Genomic DNA, 24,424 nt, shown 5'->3' with positions numbered 1-24,424 from the left:
ATTATTTTGGTTAATTTTATGTGGAAGTAGTCAAACTTCCCTTAAGATCGGAAACTCTCACACAATCTTTAGGCTATTTATTTCGCACACAATTATAGCCTTGACTATATAATTTTGGATCCGAACTGCTGCCACAGTGAGTAGCCTCTAGGCTATCATGTTACGGTGCCTTGGTGGCACACCGTTCTGTGTGAGGCCACAGCTCCAACTTCTGCAATTTTGACAGACAGTTTGGTCCCAAGGACGCGCCAAGGCTGTTTTGCCGACAAGGAGCCAAACATGGGCCTTCCCAGAATTTAAAGAAAGGCCTCGGTGGTCTACAGAAGGTGTGCGATCAGCTGGCGTATCACTGCAGCCTCTTTATTTATCAGAAAGAAGATGGCGGAGTTCTCCCCAGTCCTGCCTCTACGGGATGGAGGCGGACGATTTGGGCAACCCATCTTCCCAAGGTCTCGGTCCGGATCAGAATCAGAGAGTGAATTATCACAGAGCTTGGCTCGCACCAAAACCCGGTCCTATGGCAGCACGGCCAGCGTTACGGCTTCTATGGGAGAGAAATACATAGAACATCGTGTTACGGATAGCGATACATTGCAAGGGATAGCTCTCAAATATGGTGTTACCGTAAGTATGATAACCTACAAGTTGAGTGGTTTCGTAGCCTATATTGTTTGTTTTGCATAATAAGAAATAAACTTTGCGCACTGGAAATGTCGGGGTAAATCGCAACCTCTCGGAGTCTGTAACGTTTCCTAATTGCACCCAAACGCCAGTTTCTCAAATTAGCCTAGCAATCGCACAGCGTTTGCGTTGTGCGGTCAGTCTCACTATGCTAATGGATTAGCAGTAGCCTGTAGCTAGGAGCTAGGAGGGACTGCGTAATTTACCCCGTATTGCTCTTTCGGGAGGCACCATTCAGCCGATATTGCAAGCAAGGTTGCTGAACAACCTTGGTGGAGCAGCAGACATTGTTGAGTCTCATTCATGGTCTGACATCATTACAATGTTGCACCTGTAGGTGTAGCCTACTCTGTTGACACATGTAGCCTCAACGATGATAAAACTAACTCTGAAGGCTACATTTAATGTGTAGGCATAACCTCACATATAGTGCCTTAAAAAAAAAAAATATATATATATATAATAATCATCATCATCATCAGTTGATGAGTCATAGCTCATTTGACAGTATGAAAAATGACTTAATTCTTTCCTTTAAATTACCACACAGATGGAGCAAATCAAGAGGGCCAACAAACTCTTTAGCAATGATTGCATTTTCCTGCGGAACAGCCTGAATATCCCTGTAGCTTCGAAGAAGCCTTCCCTTTTCAACGGACTGTCGCTGGAGTCTCCAGACGGTGAGGCCCCCACTCTCCAGGAGCAGGCAGATGGGGCCCCTGATAGTGATGGGCCCTCGCCCCCTGCCTCACCGGCCCCCTGTCCCCCGGAGCCCCACGCCAAGCCCCCTCAGCCTGAGGAACTCTCAGCCAAGGACTACTTGCATAGACTGGACTTGCAAATTAAATTATCCAAACAGGCAGCAAGAAAGTTGAAAGAGGAGGATAGAAGGTAAGCCTCATATTGATGAAGAGGAGTATGTTGAAGGGTTCAATTTGTAAGGGAAAATGTTCTGTGTTTCTATTGCCTTCACAATTGTGAAACTACTAACAGGAGACGAACATCAAGCAAGTCATAACAATTTGAAAATGTCAAGACAAGACCGAGAAAAGTCTGCGTCAGAGGGCTGACATAATGAGGATGTCCTTCCTCTCGACTGCTTGGGCCAGAAGGCTGCTGACGTCCACTCTAAGTGGAGCGATCTGATGAATGTCTTGCATTTCCTGGCATCTCTCTAGATAGTCTGCTTGCTGGTGCTCCTTAGAGTAGTGCTGTTGGCCCTGTTGTCAAGGTGCTGAGTCAGTTAGACTGACTGGTAGCCAAAGTTTTGTGTCTACTGAGCACAGAATCCGAGTGGATGCCATACTTGTGTCTCAGTGCAAGCTCAGCTGCTGTAATGGGCCCAATCTGCTTTGCACAGAGAGGCTTCCTGAGTCTGCCTCATTGGTGAGACAGAAACATATTGTTTTCTTGTTTTGGAAATCATTCCAGATACATTACTCCTGTTATCGGCTGTCTGCCAGTTTTAGGTCAGCTCTCAAAGATGCCTTTGTGTAATGTAGTGGCTTAATTAATCAGTGCTTCATAAGCAAATTAATTGTTTTAGAAAATGGGTTCTCAGTTGTGATGTCCATAGATAACACATTTGGATTTGTTTCCCTAAATATGTTTGTTGCACTTGTTCCCAGTTGGCCTGCAACCCTTCATTTGGGTGAAGGCAAGTTTGAGTCATGCACTTTTTTGTGACCCTTTATATTTGAACATAGTTTCCAAATGGATGCAGGCGCCCATGCAAAGGGAATCACGTTATCCTATTCTTCATTTAGAGTTTGCTGGCAGCAGTTTTATATTACAATGAAATCTAAATTGTTAACATTAAGATTTTCCTCAATTGAACAGAAGCTCAAATAGTTTTGAAACTTTCCTAGTGGTTTGGGACTCAAGGGCAGTACCTTGTTTCTTTGTTCTTTGTACTATTGCAGCAGGAGGAAACGTAAAAAGGCCGCTTCTCCTTTGCCTGGTGGTTCCTGAGAGGCAGAGAGAATCATGGCGCTGGTGTAACTGATCCGTGTGCTGCGCTGTTGTTCAGCATCAGGTGCACAGTAGTGAATAAATGATGACGCCAGCAAGGGGAGTAGCTCTAGGCCATGTCTGCTCTGTGGAGGCCAGCTGTGAGGGAAACAATAAGAAGACAAGACACCTTGCTTACTCAGAAGTATGTATTGTGTCCTGTATTGTGTCCATAGCACATGCAGGGCATTCTGCCTGGATATACTGCTCCAGTAGTGTGTAATTGATCCAGTGAGGCTTAGTTGGTGGTGGAAAATCAAATAGCTTGATGTTATACTCTGGCCTTTGTGACCATAAAGATTCGTGTAAAATATGTTTGATGTTGGGATGGTCAGATCACTATGACAATGAACACTCAGTATTTAGGATGTGACGCGTTGGCAGAGGCAAACTTTTAACATTTACTGTTGGTTCCACAAAATTGTGTGTGAGTTTCCAGACAAAACACACATGTACACAAGGTTTTGTTTGCTGTCTGGCTCACTGCTCATCTGTATTTGCTCAATTTAAGTGCAGGAGACAGTTGCTGGGTTTTAAGATTCATGACACAGACAGCCAGGAACAAACCCTTCTGTTTGCACGAGGAGCCGTGCACAATTGAGGTGCCCCTGGCTGCTTGGGAAGGTGGATCTGAGCAAACATCAGGCTCAGGTCGGAGGTCCCTCTACGGCGTGAGTCTTGACAGCTGACCAGGCCACCTGAGTGGGCAGCAGGAGGAAGTGTGGTATACAGTGTTCTTGGGGCAGCTCCAAATGAAGGCCACTATACTTAATCCTTTTAACCGTGAATCCGGTTGTCTAGACAATCTCACTGATCTGGCCTGACCTTGACATTTTTTCATGGAAAATATACATTTGCAAATGTCCCTTTTGGTCAGTGCTATATCATACAATGACTGCAAAACAAATGGTTAAAATGACAAGATAACTGGGCATAAAAGCTCATTGTAATAATCATTATGAAAACCTTGACATTTAATATTGTTTTTTTCTCCTTGAAGGGATGAAGACTACTCATCAGAGCCAACTTCATCCTACCAGGAAATCTGAGCCAGTGGTGGTGGACTGTTTACCTGGAGCAATGACAATTCCTCTCCATCTTGCCCTCGTGTTTGTGGTTGTCCTTGTTCTTTTTATGTGTTGCTTTTACCAAACCTTGAAATGGGACGTTATGTCCAGGCTCTTGCACTGAGGTCATCCATTGCCTTTCACTCTTTGTTGTTATTATGAGTCTTGCTGACGTAGAATTTTATTATTATTATTATTATTATTATTATTATTATTATTATTAATACCTGCTTTTGATGCCGTGTTTCCAAATGGCACATCATACTGTTACCAAACTGCCACCAGGGGGCAGCACAGACAAGCATCACAGGTGAACACCTGCTTTAGCATAGTCATTGATATTGCAGAGGAAGAGCCTACATCGAGAGAGGGAGCTCGGGTTACAGCTCTTTGTGGATGTAAGAGAGAGGCATTTGGAAACACAGAATTCAGGTCTATATGAATCACTCATACATCCGTTTATTTATTTTGATGGGAGATTATTTTGGGCACCAGGTGGCCACTTCATGCTTTTAACGCTGCTCTAGTCAAGTCCGCTTGACTCGACCCAAAGTGAAATGAGGGACTCTGCACTAGTAGATGATTGCTGTTGCAAGAAATAGGATAATCAATGCTCTCTCTCTTAAGAAGCCATCGCAATATCACATGTGAGATTCACCATGTCATGTTTCACCTGAATGACCCAACATTTACTGCAAGCTGTCCGTGTGTGATGGCTTATCAATACTATAACTTCTTTGCCTATACAAATGTTTTTTTGCTAGTAGGAAGGGAAAATTTTCATTCTTGAGTGAATGTATTTTTTGTGTGTGTGTGTGTGTGCGTGCGCGTATGTGTGTGTGTGTGTGCGCACTCATTGAGTATGTTGACAAGAAGCAGTTGTATTGTGCTATTTTTGTCTTGGATTTTGAGTAATAATAAAATGCATCTGTAAATCCATTTCTTTAACCCAGTGTGTTCTTGATTATAAAATTCAGCACTTGCCATATAAGCGCGTGGAGCCTCATATTGGGATTTATAACTATAAACTGTTCTGAAGCCGTTAAGGGTAATACTCATGAGTCCTCACAACTCTGCATGCTACAGTATGTTTAAATGAAGCCTGTAGCATGTCCATGACTTCACATCAGTTAAAAGTAGTCTGAAACAAAACATGTGCATATACTGTAGAGCACTGATTAGGTTTGTGTAGATATATTAGATTACAAAGCTACCTTTTCATTTAATGAGTGGTTATAAAATTCATACTGTTCACACAGTTACACAGGCACTTTTGCAATGTGAACACTTCTTGTGTGTAGAGATACCTAATGGTATAGTTAATGTAGCTCAGCCCCCTTCACATAATGTGTGTCGCACAGTTGCCAATCTATTTTAGAAATGCCATTATGCCTCCAGTCATCCTCCTGTGTAGATTTATCGCAATCTGTGGTAATGCCCCTTTATCCATTGCATCAAATGATGTTTGATACACTACGTAATATCATATCAAATGATGTTTGATACACTACGTAATATCATAGAAATGTTCATGAAACTGATGCATATCTAGCCCAGTGTGTTTTTCAGAAATCAGACGGTTTTTCTTTAACATGCTTGATACTGTAAATACAACTAGGCCACTAGCAAAATCAATTGCAACCAGATTGATTTTAGAGTAATGATAACATATAATGACTTAAATAACTATATGTCAGACAGCACTGGACTGATCCTATTGAAATATCCTTCATAGGTTGCACTTATATTAATGACACATCAAAAACTACAAGGATAAAGAAAGGCAATGTTTTATTTGCTTTAACATTTTGGAAAAATCACAAATATTTACATTTAAAAATACTTGATTTTGTGTCTAGAACGGTGTACAGTAAAACATACTGAAACATGCCGAAGGTAAACTCCCATGTTGCAGGTGCAGAAGTGTGACAATAGTACAAAGAAAGATCCTTATTCACATTAACCAAGAACAAGGAAATAAAACAGGATACAGAAAAGTCACTGAGATGACCTCAAAACAGAGCATTTTTTGGTTGACTTAAGTAGCCATAGATTTTATGCTTACATTAGAGAAACAATAGTATGCTAGGACAGATTACACAGAATGGATACATTTTGATATAGATGTACGCATATCTTAGTGTCTATTGCAAAATAGAAGTAAATGCAAAAACTACAGTGTGATTTTCTAAAATTATTTGCCACTCATTCCACATTAGCCACAGAGGATTCATTCTTTAGGAAGGCAGTGCCCTATTTTGCAAGTTCCATTGGGATCAATAAATAGGTTTTGGTTATCGATTGACTAATTATTGAAGGTGATGCAAGTGTTGTCAAGTGGGGGTGCAGGTGATTGCTTCCCTTGCATTCAGCTACCGCTACCCAGACTGTTTAGATTACATCCGGATACTATCAATACTAAAAGGCCCTCAGCAATGCCTTCATCATTATGGCATTCTCTGAGCGACCCACTAGGGATGCGTAATGTTCAATACAGTTGTCGTTTGTCATTTCGGTCAAAATGGTCATTTTCCCTTCAGCATACAGAAGAATCACATAAATGCTTAGCTTAGTCGCACATGGCCATGGAGCGGTCATTTCTACATGCTGCCATAGATCCTCTTGATCACCTCCCCCTCCTCCTTCTCTAGAATGCCCTTATCAATGTAGGTGTCCACCTGCTGGTCCATGAAGTCCCTCAGCTTGGACAAGTCGTATTCTGGGGATGATGAAGAAGAAGGCATGCATGTTAGAGTATCTAAGATTCTGGGATTTTGTCAGAAGCTAAGAATAGCAAGTGTTGAGAAGCAGCTTTTTAAAAATATATATATATATATAAATATGAAGGCTTTATTTTGTACATCAAGTCTGCCAAAGACGTCTCGTAAAGCTTATACACCCACGCAAATCTGTTTGTCTTCCTCTGGTGGGCCTGCTCATGGTGGGCCTGGACATCTACAGTATCTGTGTTATAAAATATGGCCGCTACAGGTGGTGGGTGGGAGTGAGAGAGATGTTTCGTATGCACATCAACCCCCGACAATTTGTGATCAAGGGAATACAAGTAGGCTATTTGGGTTGTTTTGCTGAAAGTTTGTTCTCCTGCCCTATAGTGCTTCATTGTAGTTAATTATATTTCCTGTCAATTACACAAAATATTGAAATTATACAAAATATCAATTATATCAAAATATCAAAATATCAAAATACAATTCATTTCAATTCATTCATTCATTTTCATGTTTCGTGACCTCCATACGCTGCAGTCAAAGGACATAAAAGAAATCAATCAATCACACTTAAAAGGATGGCATAAGTATATGATTAAATTCCACTGATTTTACCTGAAAATATACCTGCATGTTAGCAAGTTGAGTGAGTAGTGATGGTTTAATTAAATGCAGTGGTCTATTTTTTTTTTTTGCCATGGTCTCACTTTCCCCTCTTCAAGTAAACAGCACTAAGTGTCCACGTACAGACACAGTGGGAAATGACCTGCACCAATAGCAGGGCCTTTCACTGTCACCATAAAGCCCTCCGATCCTACCTATTATGGGGCCTTTATTCTACTTCCTTTTTTAAAATCAATCAGAGAGAGAGAGAGTCTGTCTTTTCCCAGACGCCCCAATCCACTTCTCTGCATGTTAATGGGGCTTCAGCAGGCCCATGGACAAGATCAATGGACAACACACACAGGGCTGTGCACTCCACGGGGGCCCTCCAGAGAGATGGGAGAGGGGACCATGGACAAGACAGGAATAAGAAAATACACAAGAAAAGATGAGAAAGAACAAGAGACAAACTAAGTGCGGGACAGTGGACACCATAGAGGAGATTAGATGAAAAAGAGGAAGGAATCAAATAAAACATAGTTTTTGTCTGCTGCCATAAACAGCATTCTAGGTCCAATGGTCTTTTTAAATTGCATGCTTTCATTCACCTCAGCTTGAGCCTAAAAGTGTCTTTGAGTGCAAGTCCTGACAGGAAAGCGATAGAAACTCAAAAGAGTGTTGCTATTTTTAGCAGCGCTTTTGTGGCTGGTTAGTGTTTGGCAGCCAAAGTGCATAGACGACCTTACGTGTTGATGAATATCTCGCTCTCATTAACATTTCATTCCTCCTCTTCATTAAGTGCTGCAGGAAACGGCTGTGTTCCACGGGGCTCAAACTGTGCTGGGGCACGAGCTCTGTCTTTGACCGTCGGCATTTCTATTAGTGTGGATCCACTATGGTACCCAGTCAAATGAGAAGGGCATTCCCTCGTCCCAACATTTGGTCAGTAAAGAATGTGAAAAAATCTTTCTTCTGGATGCTGATCTAGGTCCAGGTGATCTTGTAGGATGGCCAAATTGTGCTCGTCAAGATACAGTATCAGGCTAAAATTCACATTGTGAATACTACAGTCGAGATACAGTATAGTTACCAGGCTCAAATTCACATTGTGAATACTACAGTCAAGATACAGTATGATCAGGCTCAAATTCACATTGTGAATACTACAGTCAAGATACAGTATGACCAGGCTCAAATTCACATTGTGAATACTACAGTCAAGATACAGTATGACCAGGCTCAAATTCACATTGTGAATACTACAGTCAAGATACAGTATGACCAGGCTCAAATTCACATTGTGAATACTACAGTCAAGATACAGTATGACCAGGCTCAAATTCACATTGTGAATACTACAGTCAAGATACAGTATGACCAGGCTCAAATTCACATTGTGAATACTACAGTCAAGATACAGTATGACCAGGCTCAAATTCACATTGTGAATACTACAGTCAAGATACAGTATGACCAGGCTCAAATTCACATTGTGAATACTACAGTCAAGATACAGTATGACCAGGCTCAAATTCACATTGTGAATACTACAGTCAAGATACAGTATGACCAGGCTCAAATTCACATTGTGAATACTACAGTCAAGATACAGTATGACCAGGCTCAAATTCACATTGTGAATACTACAGTCAAGATACAGTATGACCAGGCTCAAATTCACATTGTGAATACTACAGTCAAGATACAGTATGACCAGGCTCAAATTCACATTGTGAATACTACAGTCAAGATACAGTATGACCAGGCTCAAATTCACATTGTGAATACTACAGTCAAGATACAGTATGACCAGGCTCAAATTCACATTGTGAATACAGGTATCTACAGTCTGTGAGGCCCTCTGTGTCTGTGTGACCCTATACTGTATGTGACAATTTAAATGTGAAGTAAACTGGACCATTGCTTTTGCCATGATGTGAGCGATTAAAAGACAGATAGACCCGGCATCTACACCCAAAATGGAGTGAGGGTGATAACATAAGATAAAACAACGACAACGAAAAGAATTATGTCAATGATAGTGTTGCAAGTCATTAAGATATCATTATCAAGTATGTATGAGATCCATTTAGAATTTATGGGAATCCTGGAGTCGATGTGAGATGGCAATGCATTGTGAATCAAATCTGCACCCTCCCTTCCTTCTAAATTTTTTTTAATTTGCTAATGCTTTCTTTTTTTTTCCTGACAGTGACATGTATGCAAGAGAAAAATGTCTCTTTCTAGAAGTGTGTATTTTGAAGATTTCCCAATACAGTGAGACTATCAAGTAAGGTGACGTCTGGCTGCAGGCAACAGTTGACATCTGCTGCATGCAACTGCGATCAACACCCATAAGCAGCAATGGGGAATATCAACACCCATAAGCAGCATTGAATATCAACATCATGCCATGTGGAGGCTCTACTTACTACACTGATACACATTTGAGCTCTGAAGGAGAAGGGGCTTTGGAGTGCCACAGACACACTCTCAGCATCCACTGCCCTACAACACACACACACACACACATACACACACACACACACACACACACACACACACACACACACTCACACACACACACACACACACACACACACACACACACTCACACACACACACACACACACACACACACACACACACACACACACACACACACACACACACACACACACACACACACACGCAAGCACACACACACACACACACACACACACACACACACACACACACACACACACACACACACACACACACACACACATACACACACACGCAGCAGCAGTTCTGGGACTGGCTGCTGGAACAGCACCCTGTTTGTGCTCACACACCTCCTGCTTTACGAATCACGCACTGTATTTAGGACTCCGTTCTGATCATCTTTACGAATCACGCACTGTATTTAGGAGGACTCCGTTCTGATCATCTTTACGAATCACGCACTGTATTTAGGACTCCGTTCTGATCATCTTTACGAATCACGCACTGTATTTAGGACTCCGTCCTGATCATCTTTACGAATCACGCACTGTATTTAGGAGGACTCCGTTCTGATCATCTTTACGAATCACACACTGTATTTAGGACTCCGTTCTGATCATCTTTACGAAGCACGCACTGTATTTATGACTCCGTTCTGATCATCTTTACGAATCACGCACTGTATTTAGGAGGACTCCGTTCTGATCATCTTTACGAATCACGCACTGTATTTAGGACTCCGTTCTGATCATCTTAGTTCATCTCCATGTCCACATGGATTGGGCTGCATCAGGTAGACGGAGTGGAAGAAAGGGCTCTTTGTTTGAGAAACAGCAGCCACATCCCTATAATTAGGGCAAGCCCATCAAGGAAGCATCCATATTCACGAATCCCCTGGAAACTACTATGACACTGATTTCCATTGCAAATGTGTGTGTGACTAACGCGCCGTAAAGAGGGTCCTAATTGCATGGGGCTCCAGAGTGCGTCTCCATGTGACCCTCAGCCCACGCGCTCCAGCCCATGTGACCCTCAGCCCATGCGCTCCAGCCCATGTGCCAGCTCTGCTCTGCTCCTCTGCAGCAGCATCTCAAATCAAGGTGAACACTGTACATGTGATGTGGCACACGGTTACAGCACAGAGTGCGCTTACCACTCCCTTACAGCAGGCACATACTGTAGCTTACAGGCCCCTTACAGGCACACACTGGAGCTTATGGCTCCCTTACAGCAGTGTTTTTCAACTTTTTTTGAGCCAAGGCACACTTTTTTCCTTGAAAAAATCCTGAGGCACACCACCAGCCGGAAATGTTAAATAAAATGAAATTTTATGGAAAATGAAATTAAATAAAAATCTGTAGCCCGCATTAATGATATCAAGTCATTCTTGTCAAAGTGTCTTGAATAGGAATCAAATGAACACAAAAGAAATGATTTCTATTTACTCTTTTTTAGACCACTTAGATGAAATTGGATAATTTCCCACGGCACACCTAACAATGTGTCACGGCACACTAGTGTGCCACGGCACAGTGGTTGAAAAACACTGCCTTACAGGCACATACTGTAGCTTATGGCCCCCAGTTCTCATGACAAATGGGTTTCACTATCAAACTACCGTTCTTTGAATGTTGTTTACAGCTACTGTACGTGACAGGAAGCTTAGGGTAACTACCCCCCCCCCCCCCCCACACACACACACACAAACCCAGATCACAGTGGTGTCCTCTTAATCTAGGACAGTGTTATATAGGCCACCAGTTGCCTCCTACAGCACCGCTAGTGCTTGGGCTGTACGCTAAAGATGGGGGAAACGCTTACCCTCTTTGTTGGCATCTTTGTTATGCTTCTTTAGCCACTCAATGTTCTTCCTGATTGCTTCCAAATAAGTCTCAGATTTCCCCGGGTGGCCTGCAAGAGAATGGGGTCAAATTAAAGCCTTCGGTTTTCTAAAGGAGCATTTTCTACTTCGTCGAACACAAAACACCAAATCTTTCACATTAATGAATTTGCACCAATAATGATCAGTTGAATAAAAAATACAGATGACCTCATTCTAACTGAAATGCAAACAAACAAAACTTCCAGTCTATGCCTTAAAAAAAAAAAAAAAAATGTACACTTGTTGCCGTTGCCGTTGTACACTTGTTGTTTTTCAGTCAGTAATGAGGATGATGCTGATGGACTAGCTGCCCCAGGAGACACAGGGCAGTGTGGGGATGCTAGAGATCCACTGGCCTCTCAAGTGATATCTGAAAAACCTGGATCACCCCTGAGGTGCAAGCAGATGGGTTTGTCGAGTGGTGCCCTTCCCACACACACACACACACACTCTCTCTCTCTCTCTCTCTCTCTCTCTCTCTCTCTCTCTCTCTCTCTCTCTCTGGCGCATATGCAGAGAAAATAGAACCAACTGTTCAAGCATTTTTTTCTTCACTGCATCATTGAAATTTTAATATCCTGAAATGATCAAGATCAATAATCAATTTAAATTTTGGTCTTCCATATATCTTAGTGCATACATGCATGTAATTGTCATATCAGCTGACATAACATATCCTGAGTAGTAGTTTGTTAAACTCAAATTTAAATATCAAATTCTTAAATTTCATTTTACGTATTACTTAGCATTGGATACGCATTCTCACAAACATGTTGTGTGTGCAGAGCAGTTTTTCTACGCACCACTTCAGATTTGTGGCTCTAATGGTGAGTGCACTGCAAAAAATGAAATCTAACCAAGTGTAATTATCTTATATTAAGATCAAAAATCTATTTGGTATTGTTTTAAGTATGAAAATACTTACCTAGCGCTCTCTCAAAAGATAATTTCACTTAATTTAAGAAGACTTTGACTTATCAAGACAAATTTTCTTACTGCACGGACAGATAATTTTGCTTATTTTACGACAAATTTACTTACTGCACGGACAGATGATTTTGCTTGTTTTCAGGAAGAAGTGACTTAAAATAAGACAAACTTTTCTTAAATTAAGTCAAATGATTTCAAAAGAAAGCACTAGGTAAGTGTCTTTGTACTGAAAACAATACCAGCTAGTTTATTTATCTTGATATAAGATTAAAACACTTGGTTGGATTTTATTAGACAAGCAGTTTTTTGTAGTGTGTGGAATGTGAATTGTGAACTGTGCTGAATGGTGTCCAACTCACTGGTCTCTGTGGCGGCCTGCACGTTTTTGGTGGAATCCCTCAGCAACTCGTACTCCTTCTGCATCTTCGCTGCCTCCGCCTTGGTGTTGTCGTCGTCCTCCGTCAGCTTGCCTGGAGTGGAGGGAGATGGGCAACATGTGAGGTGCTATGCTTCTACAGCACCACCCTAGATGTGCCTGTCATGACGGGCAGCAGTGTCCTTTAGGAGGAGCTAGCAGAGGGACACGTACCTGTAGGTGGGGTAAGAACCGGGATCCCAAGAGACTGGCCCAGCTTGTTCTTTGTCTGCAAGGCAATCATGGCATCCAGGTTCTCTGCAGAGAAAAGGTTCAGTTACGCTGATGATCTCTATACATAGCTCATCGACACACACACAGGTTGTCATTTTGACCATACTCTTGTTAATCTGCACTGTAACCGCAGGTTGTCATTTTGACCATACTCTTGTTAATCTGCACTGTAACCGCCCTTAAAATGAGTAGAGACTTCAACCATGACCATTGAGTCTGGCACAAACACAGACCCACAGGCTTTAACACTACTGTTCTAATGGAAGTGCATACGCTGGTATCACACGCTCACATGCGTACATACACGTTTTCACAGGACAAACATGCGTACATACACGTTTTCACAGGACAAACATGCGTACATACACGTTGTCATGACAGAGGGGGCACTATCTCCATCCAACAGATTTCCACAGAGTGACAGGTGACTCATCCCTGTCACAATAGGAGTCGACAATGGGCCGTTACCAGGCAACACACAATTCCGTGGCCCCTGGTCGCCATAGAACCTTGACATTAAGTGGCTGAGGTTGCTGTGGAAACCTTGTTTTACGCAACAGGGGCATGCATGATGTTATCTCTCCGCTATCTTAATGACTCTGCTAACCTCGTTAGAGGTCTGAACGCAGTGGAAATAAATCACAGGGACAGCTAATTACTAAGGCCTGAGCACGTCCAGGACACATCAGCTCACTAAGTGTGGATGGGTTGAGTCACAGCAGGCCCAAACAGGTGAGCAGGCCGGTGCTAGTGGCTCTGCTGCCCAGTCAGCCATGTAACGAGGGATCATTGGCTGTACCAACAGAAGGCTTGGAACCTGCTGTTACCCAAAGCCTTTTAAACAGGGGTATACATGCACAAACATACACTCATTTGCACATGCATGAATACACACACACACACACACACATAGGTTTACACACACACACAGACACACACACACTTTTTACGGTCTGTTACAATCACAGAGAACAAACATTTCTGATCAACTCAATGTAAATGATCTGTGAATTCCCTCTACATTGCATAAATGACCTTTTTTCTAAATACTTATTTCTACCTAGTACACAGTTGAGGAGAAAATAAAACAACATGAGGGCTTGAAATAGGTTATCTAAATCTGAGGATTCAGTAAAGGAGAGTATGCCATGTAGACCGAGTGTGATCTCTATGCTTGAACTGGTAAGGTCATTTGCAGTGACCCTGAAATGTCAGGCAAATGACATCAAGCAGAGGTAGTTTCCAGTGGAGTCTGTCCTATTTCAGAGGGTAATTGCCCAGAACACAGCAGCTGTGTGTGTTTTTACAGGCCTCTGATGAGATAGACCTGGCTTTGAGAACACAAAAGGCCTAATGGCACATCAAACACCCACCCACACACATACGTATGCACTACACACTACACACACACACACACACACACACACGCGGTGTCATCAATACCACTACCATCAAAAGGGATCTCCCACCCAATCTGATGTGGATGATTTTCACCCTTTAAAATATGCTACATCACAGTTCAAAATAAGTGTGCCTAAAGTCATTAGACTAATTTAAACATAACTCACTCTCAATGTTAACAATCCACCCTTTTGCTGTATCCTTTCAAGTGAGTGTGCAAGAGGACATTTGCATTGAAATGTGATATTTAATCTCTCTGTAATGTGGCTACTCTCAGCATGTAATCTTGGAGGGAATATGATCTGAATCAATACTGTATATCACATCAATATGAGACATGGCAAATGGTAGTTTCCCGTTTTAACGTTGCTCAAATTACAGCCTGTCTTTGGCAAGTGATGCAAGGCCATCTGTGCAGCAGGCAAGCAGACAAACGCCATCAGTTTGAAATCAGAGGGACATCAAGCAACATGTTAAAGTATACTGGGAAACTTACCAAGATACATCAAGCAACATGGAAACTTACCAAGATACGAGACGCCTTCCTCTGGAGTGATGGTGCCATATTTGACCATCATCTTCACAAAGTCAATCAGGGTCTTCATGATGGTGATCAGGGTCTCCCGCTCCTCAGCATCTTGCTCTGGAGGAAGTAGATGATAGCAGTTGTTCAGTTATAGGTCAGAAGAGTAGCGTGAGGCACAATAGTCTCAACGGTTGCAGAAGAGCTGCTATGAACTAACAGTAGGCATCTTCTCATCATATTGTGAACATTGTTTCAGTATGAAAGATGTCTCTGAAGAACGATGTCTCTGAAGAAAGATGTCTCTGAACCATATCCAACCACTGTGAGTCACTGACTAAATCTTTCAGAGTATTACTGCACTGTTGAATGTTAGTGTGCTACGGGTTAAATTCATTACATCCAATACTGTCCCTCATATCTAAAGTTAAACAGTGCACAGGAAATAAGAAGACTTTATAGCAGCGCAGACAATGGCTTGTATTAAATCTTGCATCAAGCCAAGTCAAGTCACGTGTATTTATCTAGCGCATTTCATACACAGAGGTCATTCAATACGCTTTACATAAACAAAACCAAACAGTAATAGCAGATAAAAGCATCCCATTTATGCTTTTATCTGCTATTACTGTTTGGTTTTGTTAGAGTAATTAAAAAAAAAGATCCTAATAAAACATAAAACCATCAGGCAAACACTGGCCGTGTGGCCAGATGAGCTAGATAGAGATAGATAGATAGATAGATACTTTATTGATCCCCAAGGGGAAATTCAAGAGCTGTGCTAGCATGTCCTGCTGCTCACCTGAGTCCAGGCTCTTGAGCAGGCGGTAGAAGTTGGGGAAGTACTGGAGGTCCTGGAGGCTGTCCACAGGGCTCAGCTCGTTCCTGTCGTTGCCCTCGCTGGCTGCGTCCCACACCGCGTCCGCTGCCTCGTCCGTCGCCTCGTCCGTCTCCTGGTTCACGTTCTCCGGCTCTTCGTCCTCCTCATAGCGCCGGCTGGGCAGCCTGTCGGCCTCCTCCTGCGGCCATAGAGAGGACGGTAGGAGTGAGTGTGTAGGAGTCAGACCACATCAGATTTGACCCTCACCCCCATTACAATCCTGTTATAAGAACAGTGAGTACTGTATGTGTGTACTTCTCACACACACATGTGTGTGTATGTATGTATATATGCATGCATGTGGGTGCTTATTATTATAGGACATACTGCAATAAATGTAGTTTACACATAAAGAAACAACAGTGGATAAGATAAGAATGCCCTCCTCTCTCCATCCTGTCTCACCATGTTGTCCTCAGGTGCAGTGTCCACATCGTCGCCCCTGGAGATGGGGTAGTCCATGCTGAGGTCGGGCTCGTCGATCTCGTTGTCTTTGGCATTTTTGGTGATGAGGTCCTGGAGGGCCTCTGCCACTTCATACTCCAGCGTGTCTGCTTGGCTGTCTGTGATCTGAGGACAAAGAGTTACGGGTCCACACGGATTAGTTTGGTCTTTTGCAACACGCATGATAGAGGCACCCACACACGTCCTTAATGCTGGGTAGAAGTCAATAGTCATACCAGTCCGAGTTTCAGGAGTTTTGACACAATCCTGTCAAACACCCCTCTGTCATCCTCCTCGTATATTTTTTTGGCAATTTTCTGGACAATGTCCTCCGCTGTCAGTGGGGTTCCGTCCAGCTGGCGGAAACTCTCAGGGTCATCTGAAAAAGCAGATAAAACCTCTGGTCAAATTCATCTAATAAAGCAAAACATCTTGTCAAATTCATCTGATAAAGCAGATAAAACCTCTTGTAAAATTCATCAGAAATTACCATTTGGATTTCTAATACGACTTTTGAAATAAGACTGCATTTCAGTCTTTACAGTCTAAATCTCAATCTCTCTCTCTCTCTTTCTGTATATGTGTGTGTGTGTGTGTGTGTGTGTGTGTGTGTGTGTGTGTGTGTGTGTGTGCATTTGCTGGTACAGGGATGTGGTCGGCCTCTCCTTCCTACAGCCACAGTCTGGATCATTAAGAGCAGCACAGCCAATCCCTTCCTCCATGGCACTTATTAATGAGTCAGATCCCCCCAGCGCAGCGGAAGTGAGTGAAAGTGATATGGCATATTGGCAGCATGCATCTGCCTGCAGTCCAGCTCCTGCTGGCTCTGTAATTTGACTCTTATATAATGCCCCATGGTGGTGCAGTGGATTTGAACAGAACCATGCAGATCTCTGCACTTGTGTGTGATGAAACGCAAGCACCACAGATAAAAAGACAAGCCCTCACAGTGCTGTGATTAGACCTCAAAGCTAAAACAGCAACATTGCATTTTTCAGTGCTTCAAACTCACTGCAACCGCCCTAAAAGACATCCGTAGTGCATCAAATATGGGCGCATTTCTCTCAGCAGAATGCTTGCCAGCACAGGGTATGTTGTACGAGCGCATAGTCAGTTGCTGACCCAGCGGCACTAAGCACAGTTAAAGTGATTGAACTCAGCAAGAATGGCCTGGATCAAAGCAGCGCTGGAGCCATAGAGGACGCATGGGTGAGAGAGGAGGGATACATGACTCCAGCACTGGCCTCACTTCGCCAGCCAAATCCACATACGCCCTGCGGAGTGTATTGATCTGATACGGGTGGGTGCACTTCTCTTACAAAAACACACCAGCGGAAAAACACACCAGCGGAGTTGTTTATCGAGAACTGGTTCACTCAGAAAACTTGATGGAAAGCTGGTAAAAGTCGAGGAATATGATAGCACATCAAAGTCTCAGAGGGGGGTAGAAGTAAGTAAGCTTTTGGCTGTAAGTTGTTGAGAGGTAGCACAGGTTTAGCAGGCCTGGGGGTGACAGACGGTGAACAGATAATCCCATCTCAAACAGCGCGTCTCTAGACTGACCTGTCAGATCAGCAGCGAGCGCAGAATTAAAGATCAAAGCGACAGACAGCTGGGCCCTGCTCCTAAATACAGTTGCAGCAGCAGCCCAAACACTGACCTACAGTAGCCCCGTAACAGAGCACACAGGCTGTAATCATTCCGTTTTCAGTTTCACGCTAATAGACCTACATATTTTATACAAAAAACATAATGTAGGGCTTGAAGACAAGCCATGTTGAGATATACTGTGACTCTTTCTAATGATTATGATCTCTTTCATCAATGATTTCAGTTACAGGACGTTTCTCTGTGTCTAGCACCATAGTAGTCCATACCATTCTTGGTGGAATCATAGTCATCTGCTAGCCTTCTGTTCTTGGTGGAGTCAGCCTCGTCAGGGACCAGCTGGTCATCTTTACTGGGCTTGGGGGTCTCGTTTTCGGCCTGCTTGGATTTCTCTGCCAGCGACTTCAAGAGAGTGAAGTCATCACTATCAGAGTTGGTTGCTGAATCGCTCGACTCCTCAGCTTGCTTCGTATCTGGAGCTGAAATATGTTTAATATTGTTAATAAATAAATGTTTTACCAAAAACAAACCCAGAAAGAAATAGTTTCTTTGGGTAAATCAAAGGGGCTTTGGTTGCTGTCTTACCTGTTGTGTCTGCCTTTTTAATACTGTCAGCTTCAGCAATCTGTTGTAAGGACAAGAAAATATGTCATACATCTACCTGACAAAGTAAGAATATTGGGTTGAACAATACTATTGGATTCTTTATGATTTCAGCTCTAGGCAAGGACAGTTCAATTACTTGACAGTTCTTTACTCTGCTTTAATACAACCTTACAGGCCTATATGATGAGAAAAATAGAGCATACAGAAAGTACTTTGCTTTAATATTAAAGGTTCAGAACTTTAATATTGGCATAAAATAATAACAAAATGTCAAAATCTGAATGACACACACCTGCTCCTGAACAGGTCTCTCCTCAGTTAACTGTCTGTTGTGTACTGTTTGATCTGAAATGGCAAAAAAGTAGGATATAACAAATAAACTGCACACACTCAATATAAGGTACACAGGCTAAAATCTATGGCACGGTATTTCGTTAGAAAGTGTTCTGTTTACTTTATTCTAACAAGTCCAAATCTAATGATTTGCACTGGCGATGTAGACTAGCCTACTGTATTAAGTTGCCTTGCACTGTCCAATCGGAGAGACCGGAATAAGAGGATTAGTGAACAAAAGATTAAACTGCCATGAAAATAGAACGCAATCGACTTACAATTATATGAAATAGACAAAATGTAACATTAGGGTTCATCTTTTTAAGTCAAAATAGGCTTGTATTAAAATCAGTTATTAACATTATATTGTGATAATCAAGTTAGATCGTGTCTTTCAGCAATCGCTTGAGAAAAGGACTGTCATTTTATTACATCATCGCTATGAGAAAACAGAAAACCTGCTCATAAATAGTTTCTGCATAGGCTATGACTTCGTATGATAGTGTTGTTGGAGTCCACTTACCGTCAGCACTGGCAGGTGTTGGGAAGGCAGAGAGATGGTGAACGGTTAGAGCAAAAACCTGAATTAAGACCAGAATCCCCAAGCTCTTTGACGCCATTCTTGAATGTATATCCTCTAAATTATTTTAGTTGTGGCCAGGAGTGCAGCTCCCGGTATGTTCACTTCGTATTTTGTCTTCTATCTGTACACCTTGTGAACGACTACAAGAAAGTGCTGACAGGTTTGGACAGCTCCCTTGGCTAACGGTGACGCTGCTGCTTCTGACTGCGCTGTCCGGTGCCTATCACCGTGTCTGAACGGGGAGGCGCAAGGTGGCGTTTCCGAGAGCGCTGCTGTGGAGCTGTTACGTACCCGCGGTGCTGAAATCAGGTCGCTGGCTATAATTAAAAAGAGATAAGCTGCTAGATAGAGCTCGCTGGCCTTAAGCTGCGCGTGAGCTCACACCTGCCGCCTAGCAGTCGCACCTAGACAACATCAGACTCGAGGCGAGCCAGTCCGAGTGAATTGGTGGACGACGCCGAAAATCCGCCCATGTGCGTCACCTCCTTCACAACCTGCGTCAGACAATCCATTTTCGATAGCTTCTACATTTTAATAATGAAATAAAAGAGGAGAGCCTATTGACAGTAGACCATGTCCAGTCAGTGCATATTCTAAATGAGGCCCCATCCTTTTCATCAAGGCCAGGTGGTAATTATCAGCAACACTAAAATAACGTTTCAGTGTTGCGCTTCTCAACGTGGAAAATAAGCTAGGTCTAAACTACAGGCTAATAAGACTGAGTATTAACAAAATATTTTCAATAATCATTGTTTAGCCGTCGTGTTAAATTTAGGCATGTTTGTGTAAACTGTGCATGTTTTCCGTGAACATCTGTGCTCTGCTTCTGCCCTCCCCCAGTTTGGCACATCGAAGCTCCCTCGCAGGATGCGAGGCGGTCCGAAGTGGACTGCTGCCACCACTGCCTGCAGGTGGCGGAGGGAGGAAGCTATTCCTCTGCTTCAGCATAAACATGGATGAAAACCCGCCAACCTCATTTTTGCTGACCTCATTTACAAACTGTCGCCAAGTGTTCCCTTAAGCCACAGTACCTCTTGGGTCGAAAAGACGGGGATGGTGAGAAGTAGCCTACTCCGATCTTTTTTATATCAAATCTCACTTTTGTTGACATTTTGCTTAAGAGCGTTATGTTGTTTAATTGATATATGATATTGATATTGTGTTGTTTTGCTCCACAAAATGGAGTAGAGTAGCAGCCTATAGGCCTATTTCATCAACAATTAAAAACCTTCATCGCAAGGATGTTGGAACGCAACGTAACAGCGCCATCAGGTGGGTAAAAATGCGAAGGGTGGATGAGACGGCAATCTGCTCCAACACAGGCCTATGCCAATGCTCCACAGTAGAATGAAGGTCATTACAAGCTTTTGTAAATGTGAGCTGTGTCCTGTCTAAAGGAGTGAGTCAGTGTCTCCAGCTCCGACTTGTGGAAGCGTTTACTTTTGGTGGTGGACACAACAATTAGCTTTTAAAGTGGGGAAGTCCCTCGAGCACTGATGAGCAACAACAAAAACAAGCAGACAACCGTTAACACCATTAACAACACTGCAGAACAGGATAGAGCAGAGGAAGAGGAGAAGGCTGAGCGGGGAAGACTGTAGATAGAAGATGAGATGAGATTGCAAGTGTGGAGGAAGCAGAGTGAAGATAAGAAGAATAGGAGGAAGTGATATCTTCTCTCTATATGGGCTACGTGGCCAGAACATCAGTAGCTGCAGGACAGCTGCACTCTGGGTAAGATTTGGGAAGCAGTGCTCAGGACAGAGGAGAGTGGAAGGGGCATTGACTTCCTGCTGAAGATATAAATAGTAGCATCTTATAACCACACAGAAGAACACTGCTGGACACTGAGAAAGTGGACAATTGTTTAAGTGTTGAAGATGATTTGTATACTTGATTGATCTAACAAAATATAAGTTCTGAATGCTCTTACCCATGATTTCCATTTCAGTGTATACAGTATTGCCTGAAATGCCTTGCTGTTATTATTGCTCATCTGCATTCAAATAGAAGAAGACACACATCCATGTTGTTTGGCACTGTGCAGTTTAGCCATCTCCACATTTTATTTTCCAGAGAAAACTGGATTTCAAGGAAAAATTATTTTACATTCATATAAAACGTCTCTGATTGCCTATTTTGCATGGCTATTCAAATATTGCAATTTCCTGAATGCTACTTTCATGTTGAGTGATTTAGTTAATTCTGGGCCTCTAATTTTCCTACTGAACCACTTCACCAGTGAAACTCCTTATTTTATGTCAAAATACAGGATAGCACCTCATAACCACAGGTCATGCATTCAACACGACCTCTAATATTTAGAATATACATTCAGACAATTAAAAATCGTCCTCTGTCTTAAAGTTGTAGGATGTCTTTTTCTTTGGCTCATATTCCTTATTTTAACGAGGTGAGAACTATAGTGAAAATGCAGTCTTGGTCGTGGAGAAAAACCCTATTTTTAGTCACTGTGAAATGTAGCCTGATTGTGGTTCACCAACGGGGAGTTGAATCCTCATTGTGGTTCTCCAACAGGGAATTCTTTCGGTCATCTCAAATCTCAAAAACAGTGACAGAATTGCAAAATAAAATAAACAAGTCCTAATTCCCACTAGTCCGTTCCCACAGTTCCTCAGATTTCACGAACAGTGTACTTGTGTCCATGTATTCAACTGACTCCATCTGAACTATGGCGTCCCACAGGGATTAGACTCCCCATTTCCCACCCCCCGGAGCTGTCCAGTCCAGTCTCTCTCGGGGTCGTCCTTCTGGCTGTCCCCTGCTGTGTGCAGTCCAGAGGGGATGGCTGAGCTCCTGCTCCTGCTCCCGCTCTCCTCCTCCTCCTCCTCCTCCTCCTCCTCCTCCGCCTCAGGCCCTTGGCTGCACCTGGACCTGCAGCCCATGTTCTTCAGGAGGGCTTTGCAGCGGCGGCGGAAGGCGGTGTCGCAGCATGCGTAGAGCAGCGGGTTGAGGCAGCTGTTGACGTAGCCCAGGCAGATGGTGTAGGGGTGCGCCAGCAGCAGCAGCTGGTCGAAGGGGCAGGAGTAGGGCAGCAGATCCAGCTCCACCAGCATGGCCAGGCTCTTGTTGGCGTGGTAGGGCAGCCAGCACAGGAAGAAGGCCAGCACCAGGGTGACGATGACGCGCAGCAGCCTGCGTTGGCGTCTGCGGTCGGGCCGAGGGCTCTCGCGGAAGTGCTGCGCCAGCACGCGACCTAGCGAGCAGTAGCACAGCAGCAGCACGGCCAGCGGCAGCAGGAAGCCCAGCAGCGTAGACTTGAGCCCCAGCGCCGCGCCCCACAGCACCTCCAGACGCTCGCGCTCGCCCTCATCCACCAGCCCCGCGGGGAGCAGGCTGGAGTAGTCCATGTCACAGGAGGAGATGGAGCTCAGGGCAGTGTCCTCCACCTCCCCCTCCTCCTCCTCGTCTGGCCACTGCTCATCGCTCTGGCTGCCCAGCACCACCTGCTTGACGGTCCTGAGCAGGAGAGCGGGGAGGGCCAGGACCCCCGCTGCCCCCCACACCACGCACACCACCACGGAGGCCCGGCACAGCTGCGCGCCGCGCGTGGCCCGCGTCCGGCGTCGGCGTGCGATCACCCAGTAGCGCTCCACGCTGAGCCCCGTGAGGGAGAAGACGCTGGCGTACATGTTGAGGGTCACCACGTAGCTGCTCACCTGGCACAGGGGCTTGCCAAAGGGCCAGTGGTACCCCAGCGCTGTGTAGGCCGCCCAGAGAGGCAGGGTCAGCACAAAGGCCAGGTCGGCTGCGGCCAGGCTGGCGATCAGAGAGTCCGTGATGGAGCGGGAGGACGATGGGCCGGAGGGTCCACTGCAAGCGGCCACTTTGGGCTTGCTGGACTTGGAGCAGCTGCTGACTCTGGCCACTCGGCCCCTGGGCCGGCCCAGGTACACCCAGAGGACCAGCCCGTTGCCCAGAGAGCCCAGCACAAACACCAGCACGTAGACGGAGGGGATGAAGACCAGAGAGGGGCTCCACTCGCTGTAGTCGCAGGGGGGGGGAGGGGAAGGGGAAGGTGAAGGAGTGGAGAAGCGTGCCTCCGGAAGGGACATGGCTCCCCAGTTGGCAGCAACAGCCAGCGTGGCGTGTGTGTGTGTGTGTGTGTGTGTGTGTGTGTGTGTGCGTGTGTGTGTGCGCGTGTGTGGAGCGTCCACTGACGAGCGCTGCTTCCTGTAACTGTGGCCCTCCACTGATCAAGACTCCGATAGCGGTCCTCTTCCCTCTCAGCAGAGGCTGGCCTTCTGTCCGGCGGGGCTGTAGCGGGCGGTGGAGAGCCTGGGCGTGCAGGGTGTGGGGATTGTTATCGCCGCTGGCCTGGCTCTTGAGTCAGTACCCCTTTCCTTCCTTTAATTACCTTTCCGCTTCTTAGAGGATGTAGCTGAAAAGGAAACCAATCCACAGCTATTTAAGAGTGAAGAAGATGTGTAACGGAATATTCTTCATATGCTGACCAAACATTATATTGAATAAAGATAAAACATTTTCTATGACATTCCCAATAGATGATAAGAAACATGAGCATGAAAATATCAAGTGACTTTTAGTGACCTGATAGCCAAGCATGCAAGCTCAGTACAGTATACATGCTGGGGTCCTAACATTAGTCCTCAGCAGAATCAGCAGAAAGTATGGTTTGATGCTAAATGAATCTTTCCCCCTGAAATCGAATAATTATTTTATCTTGGCCTATGTGACACTATGTGATACTATGTGTACTGTGATTTTCTTTACATCAAAACAGATTTGGCAACGCTTTGCTTGAAGGTATCTACATAAGAGTGACCTGACACTGTCATGACACCCTACTCCTAACTTTAACTCTAACCTCTAACCCTAACTTTAACTCTAACCTCTAACCCTAATCCTAACCCTGATGTTTCTGACTTGTTTATAATGTTTAGGACACATTCATGACAGTGTCATGTCACTCTTATGTAGATATCTCCAAGTGAAGTGTACTGTCGGCACAGATTCTTTCCCCTTT

The 24,424-nt window shown here is 44.1% G+C and overlaps 3 protein-coding genes across 3 annotated transcripts; 1 reads left to right on the top strand and 2 right to left on the bottom strand.

The window, feature by feature from the left end:
• Positions 1-378: 378 nt before the first annotated feature.
• On the top strand, positions 379-4,697 carry lysmd2 (LysM, putative peptidoglycan-binding, domain containing 2). The gene is made up of 3 exons (XM_062549605.1): positions 379-624; positions 1,232-1,572; positions 3,692-4,697. The coding sequence occupies exons 1-3, from the start codon at positions 379-381 to the stop codon at positions 3,738-3,740; spliced, it is 636 nt and encodes a 211-aa protein (XP_062405589.1). The 3' UTR covers positions 3,741-4,697.
• An 835-nt stretch (positions 4,698-5,532) lies between these two features.
• scg3 (secretogranin III) lies at positions 5,533-19,892 on the bottom strand. The gene is made up of 12 exons (XM_062549802.1): positions 19,357-19,892; positions 18,793-18,845; positions 18,480-18,519; positions 18,164-18,373; positions 16,523-16,665; positions 16,248-16,412; positions 15,765-15,981; positions 14,966-15,082; positions 12,979-13,062; positions 12,749-12,859; positions 11,399-11,488; positions 5,533-6,477 (listed from the first exon to the last, which is right to left on the bottom strand). Exons 1-12 carry the CDS (start codon positions 19,451-19,453, stop codon positions 6,359-6,361), a joined length of 1,446 nt encoding a protein of 481 aa, XP_062405786.1. The 5' UTR covers positions 19,454-19,892; the 3' UTR covers positions 5,533-6,358.
• Positions 19,893-21,579: 1,687 nt separating this feature from the next.
• aplnr2 (apelin receptor 2) lies at positions 21,580-23,492 on the bottom strand. Its single transcript, XM_062548771.1, has one exon. The coding sequence runs from the start codon at positions 23,490-23,492 to the stop codon at positions 22,107-22,109; it is 1,386 nt and encodes a 461-aa protein (XP_062404755.1). The 3' UTR covers positions 21,580-22,106.
• Positions 23,493-24,424: the final 932 nt, after the last annotated feature.

This window comes from Sardina pilchardus, chromosome 11 (assembly GCF_963854185.1).
Source record: "Sardina pilchardus chromosome 11, fSarPil1.1, whole genome shotgun sequence".
Classification (NCBI taxonomy): Eukaryota; Metazoa; Chordata; class Actinopteri; order Clupeiformes; family Clupeidae; genus Sardina; species Sardina pilchardus.
This window is presented reverse-complemented; position numbering and strand designations above follow the sequence as displayed.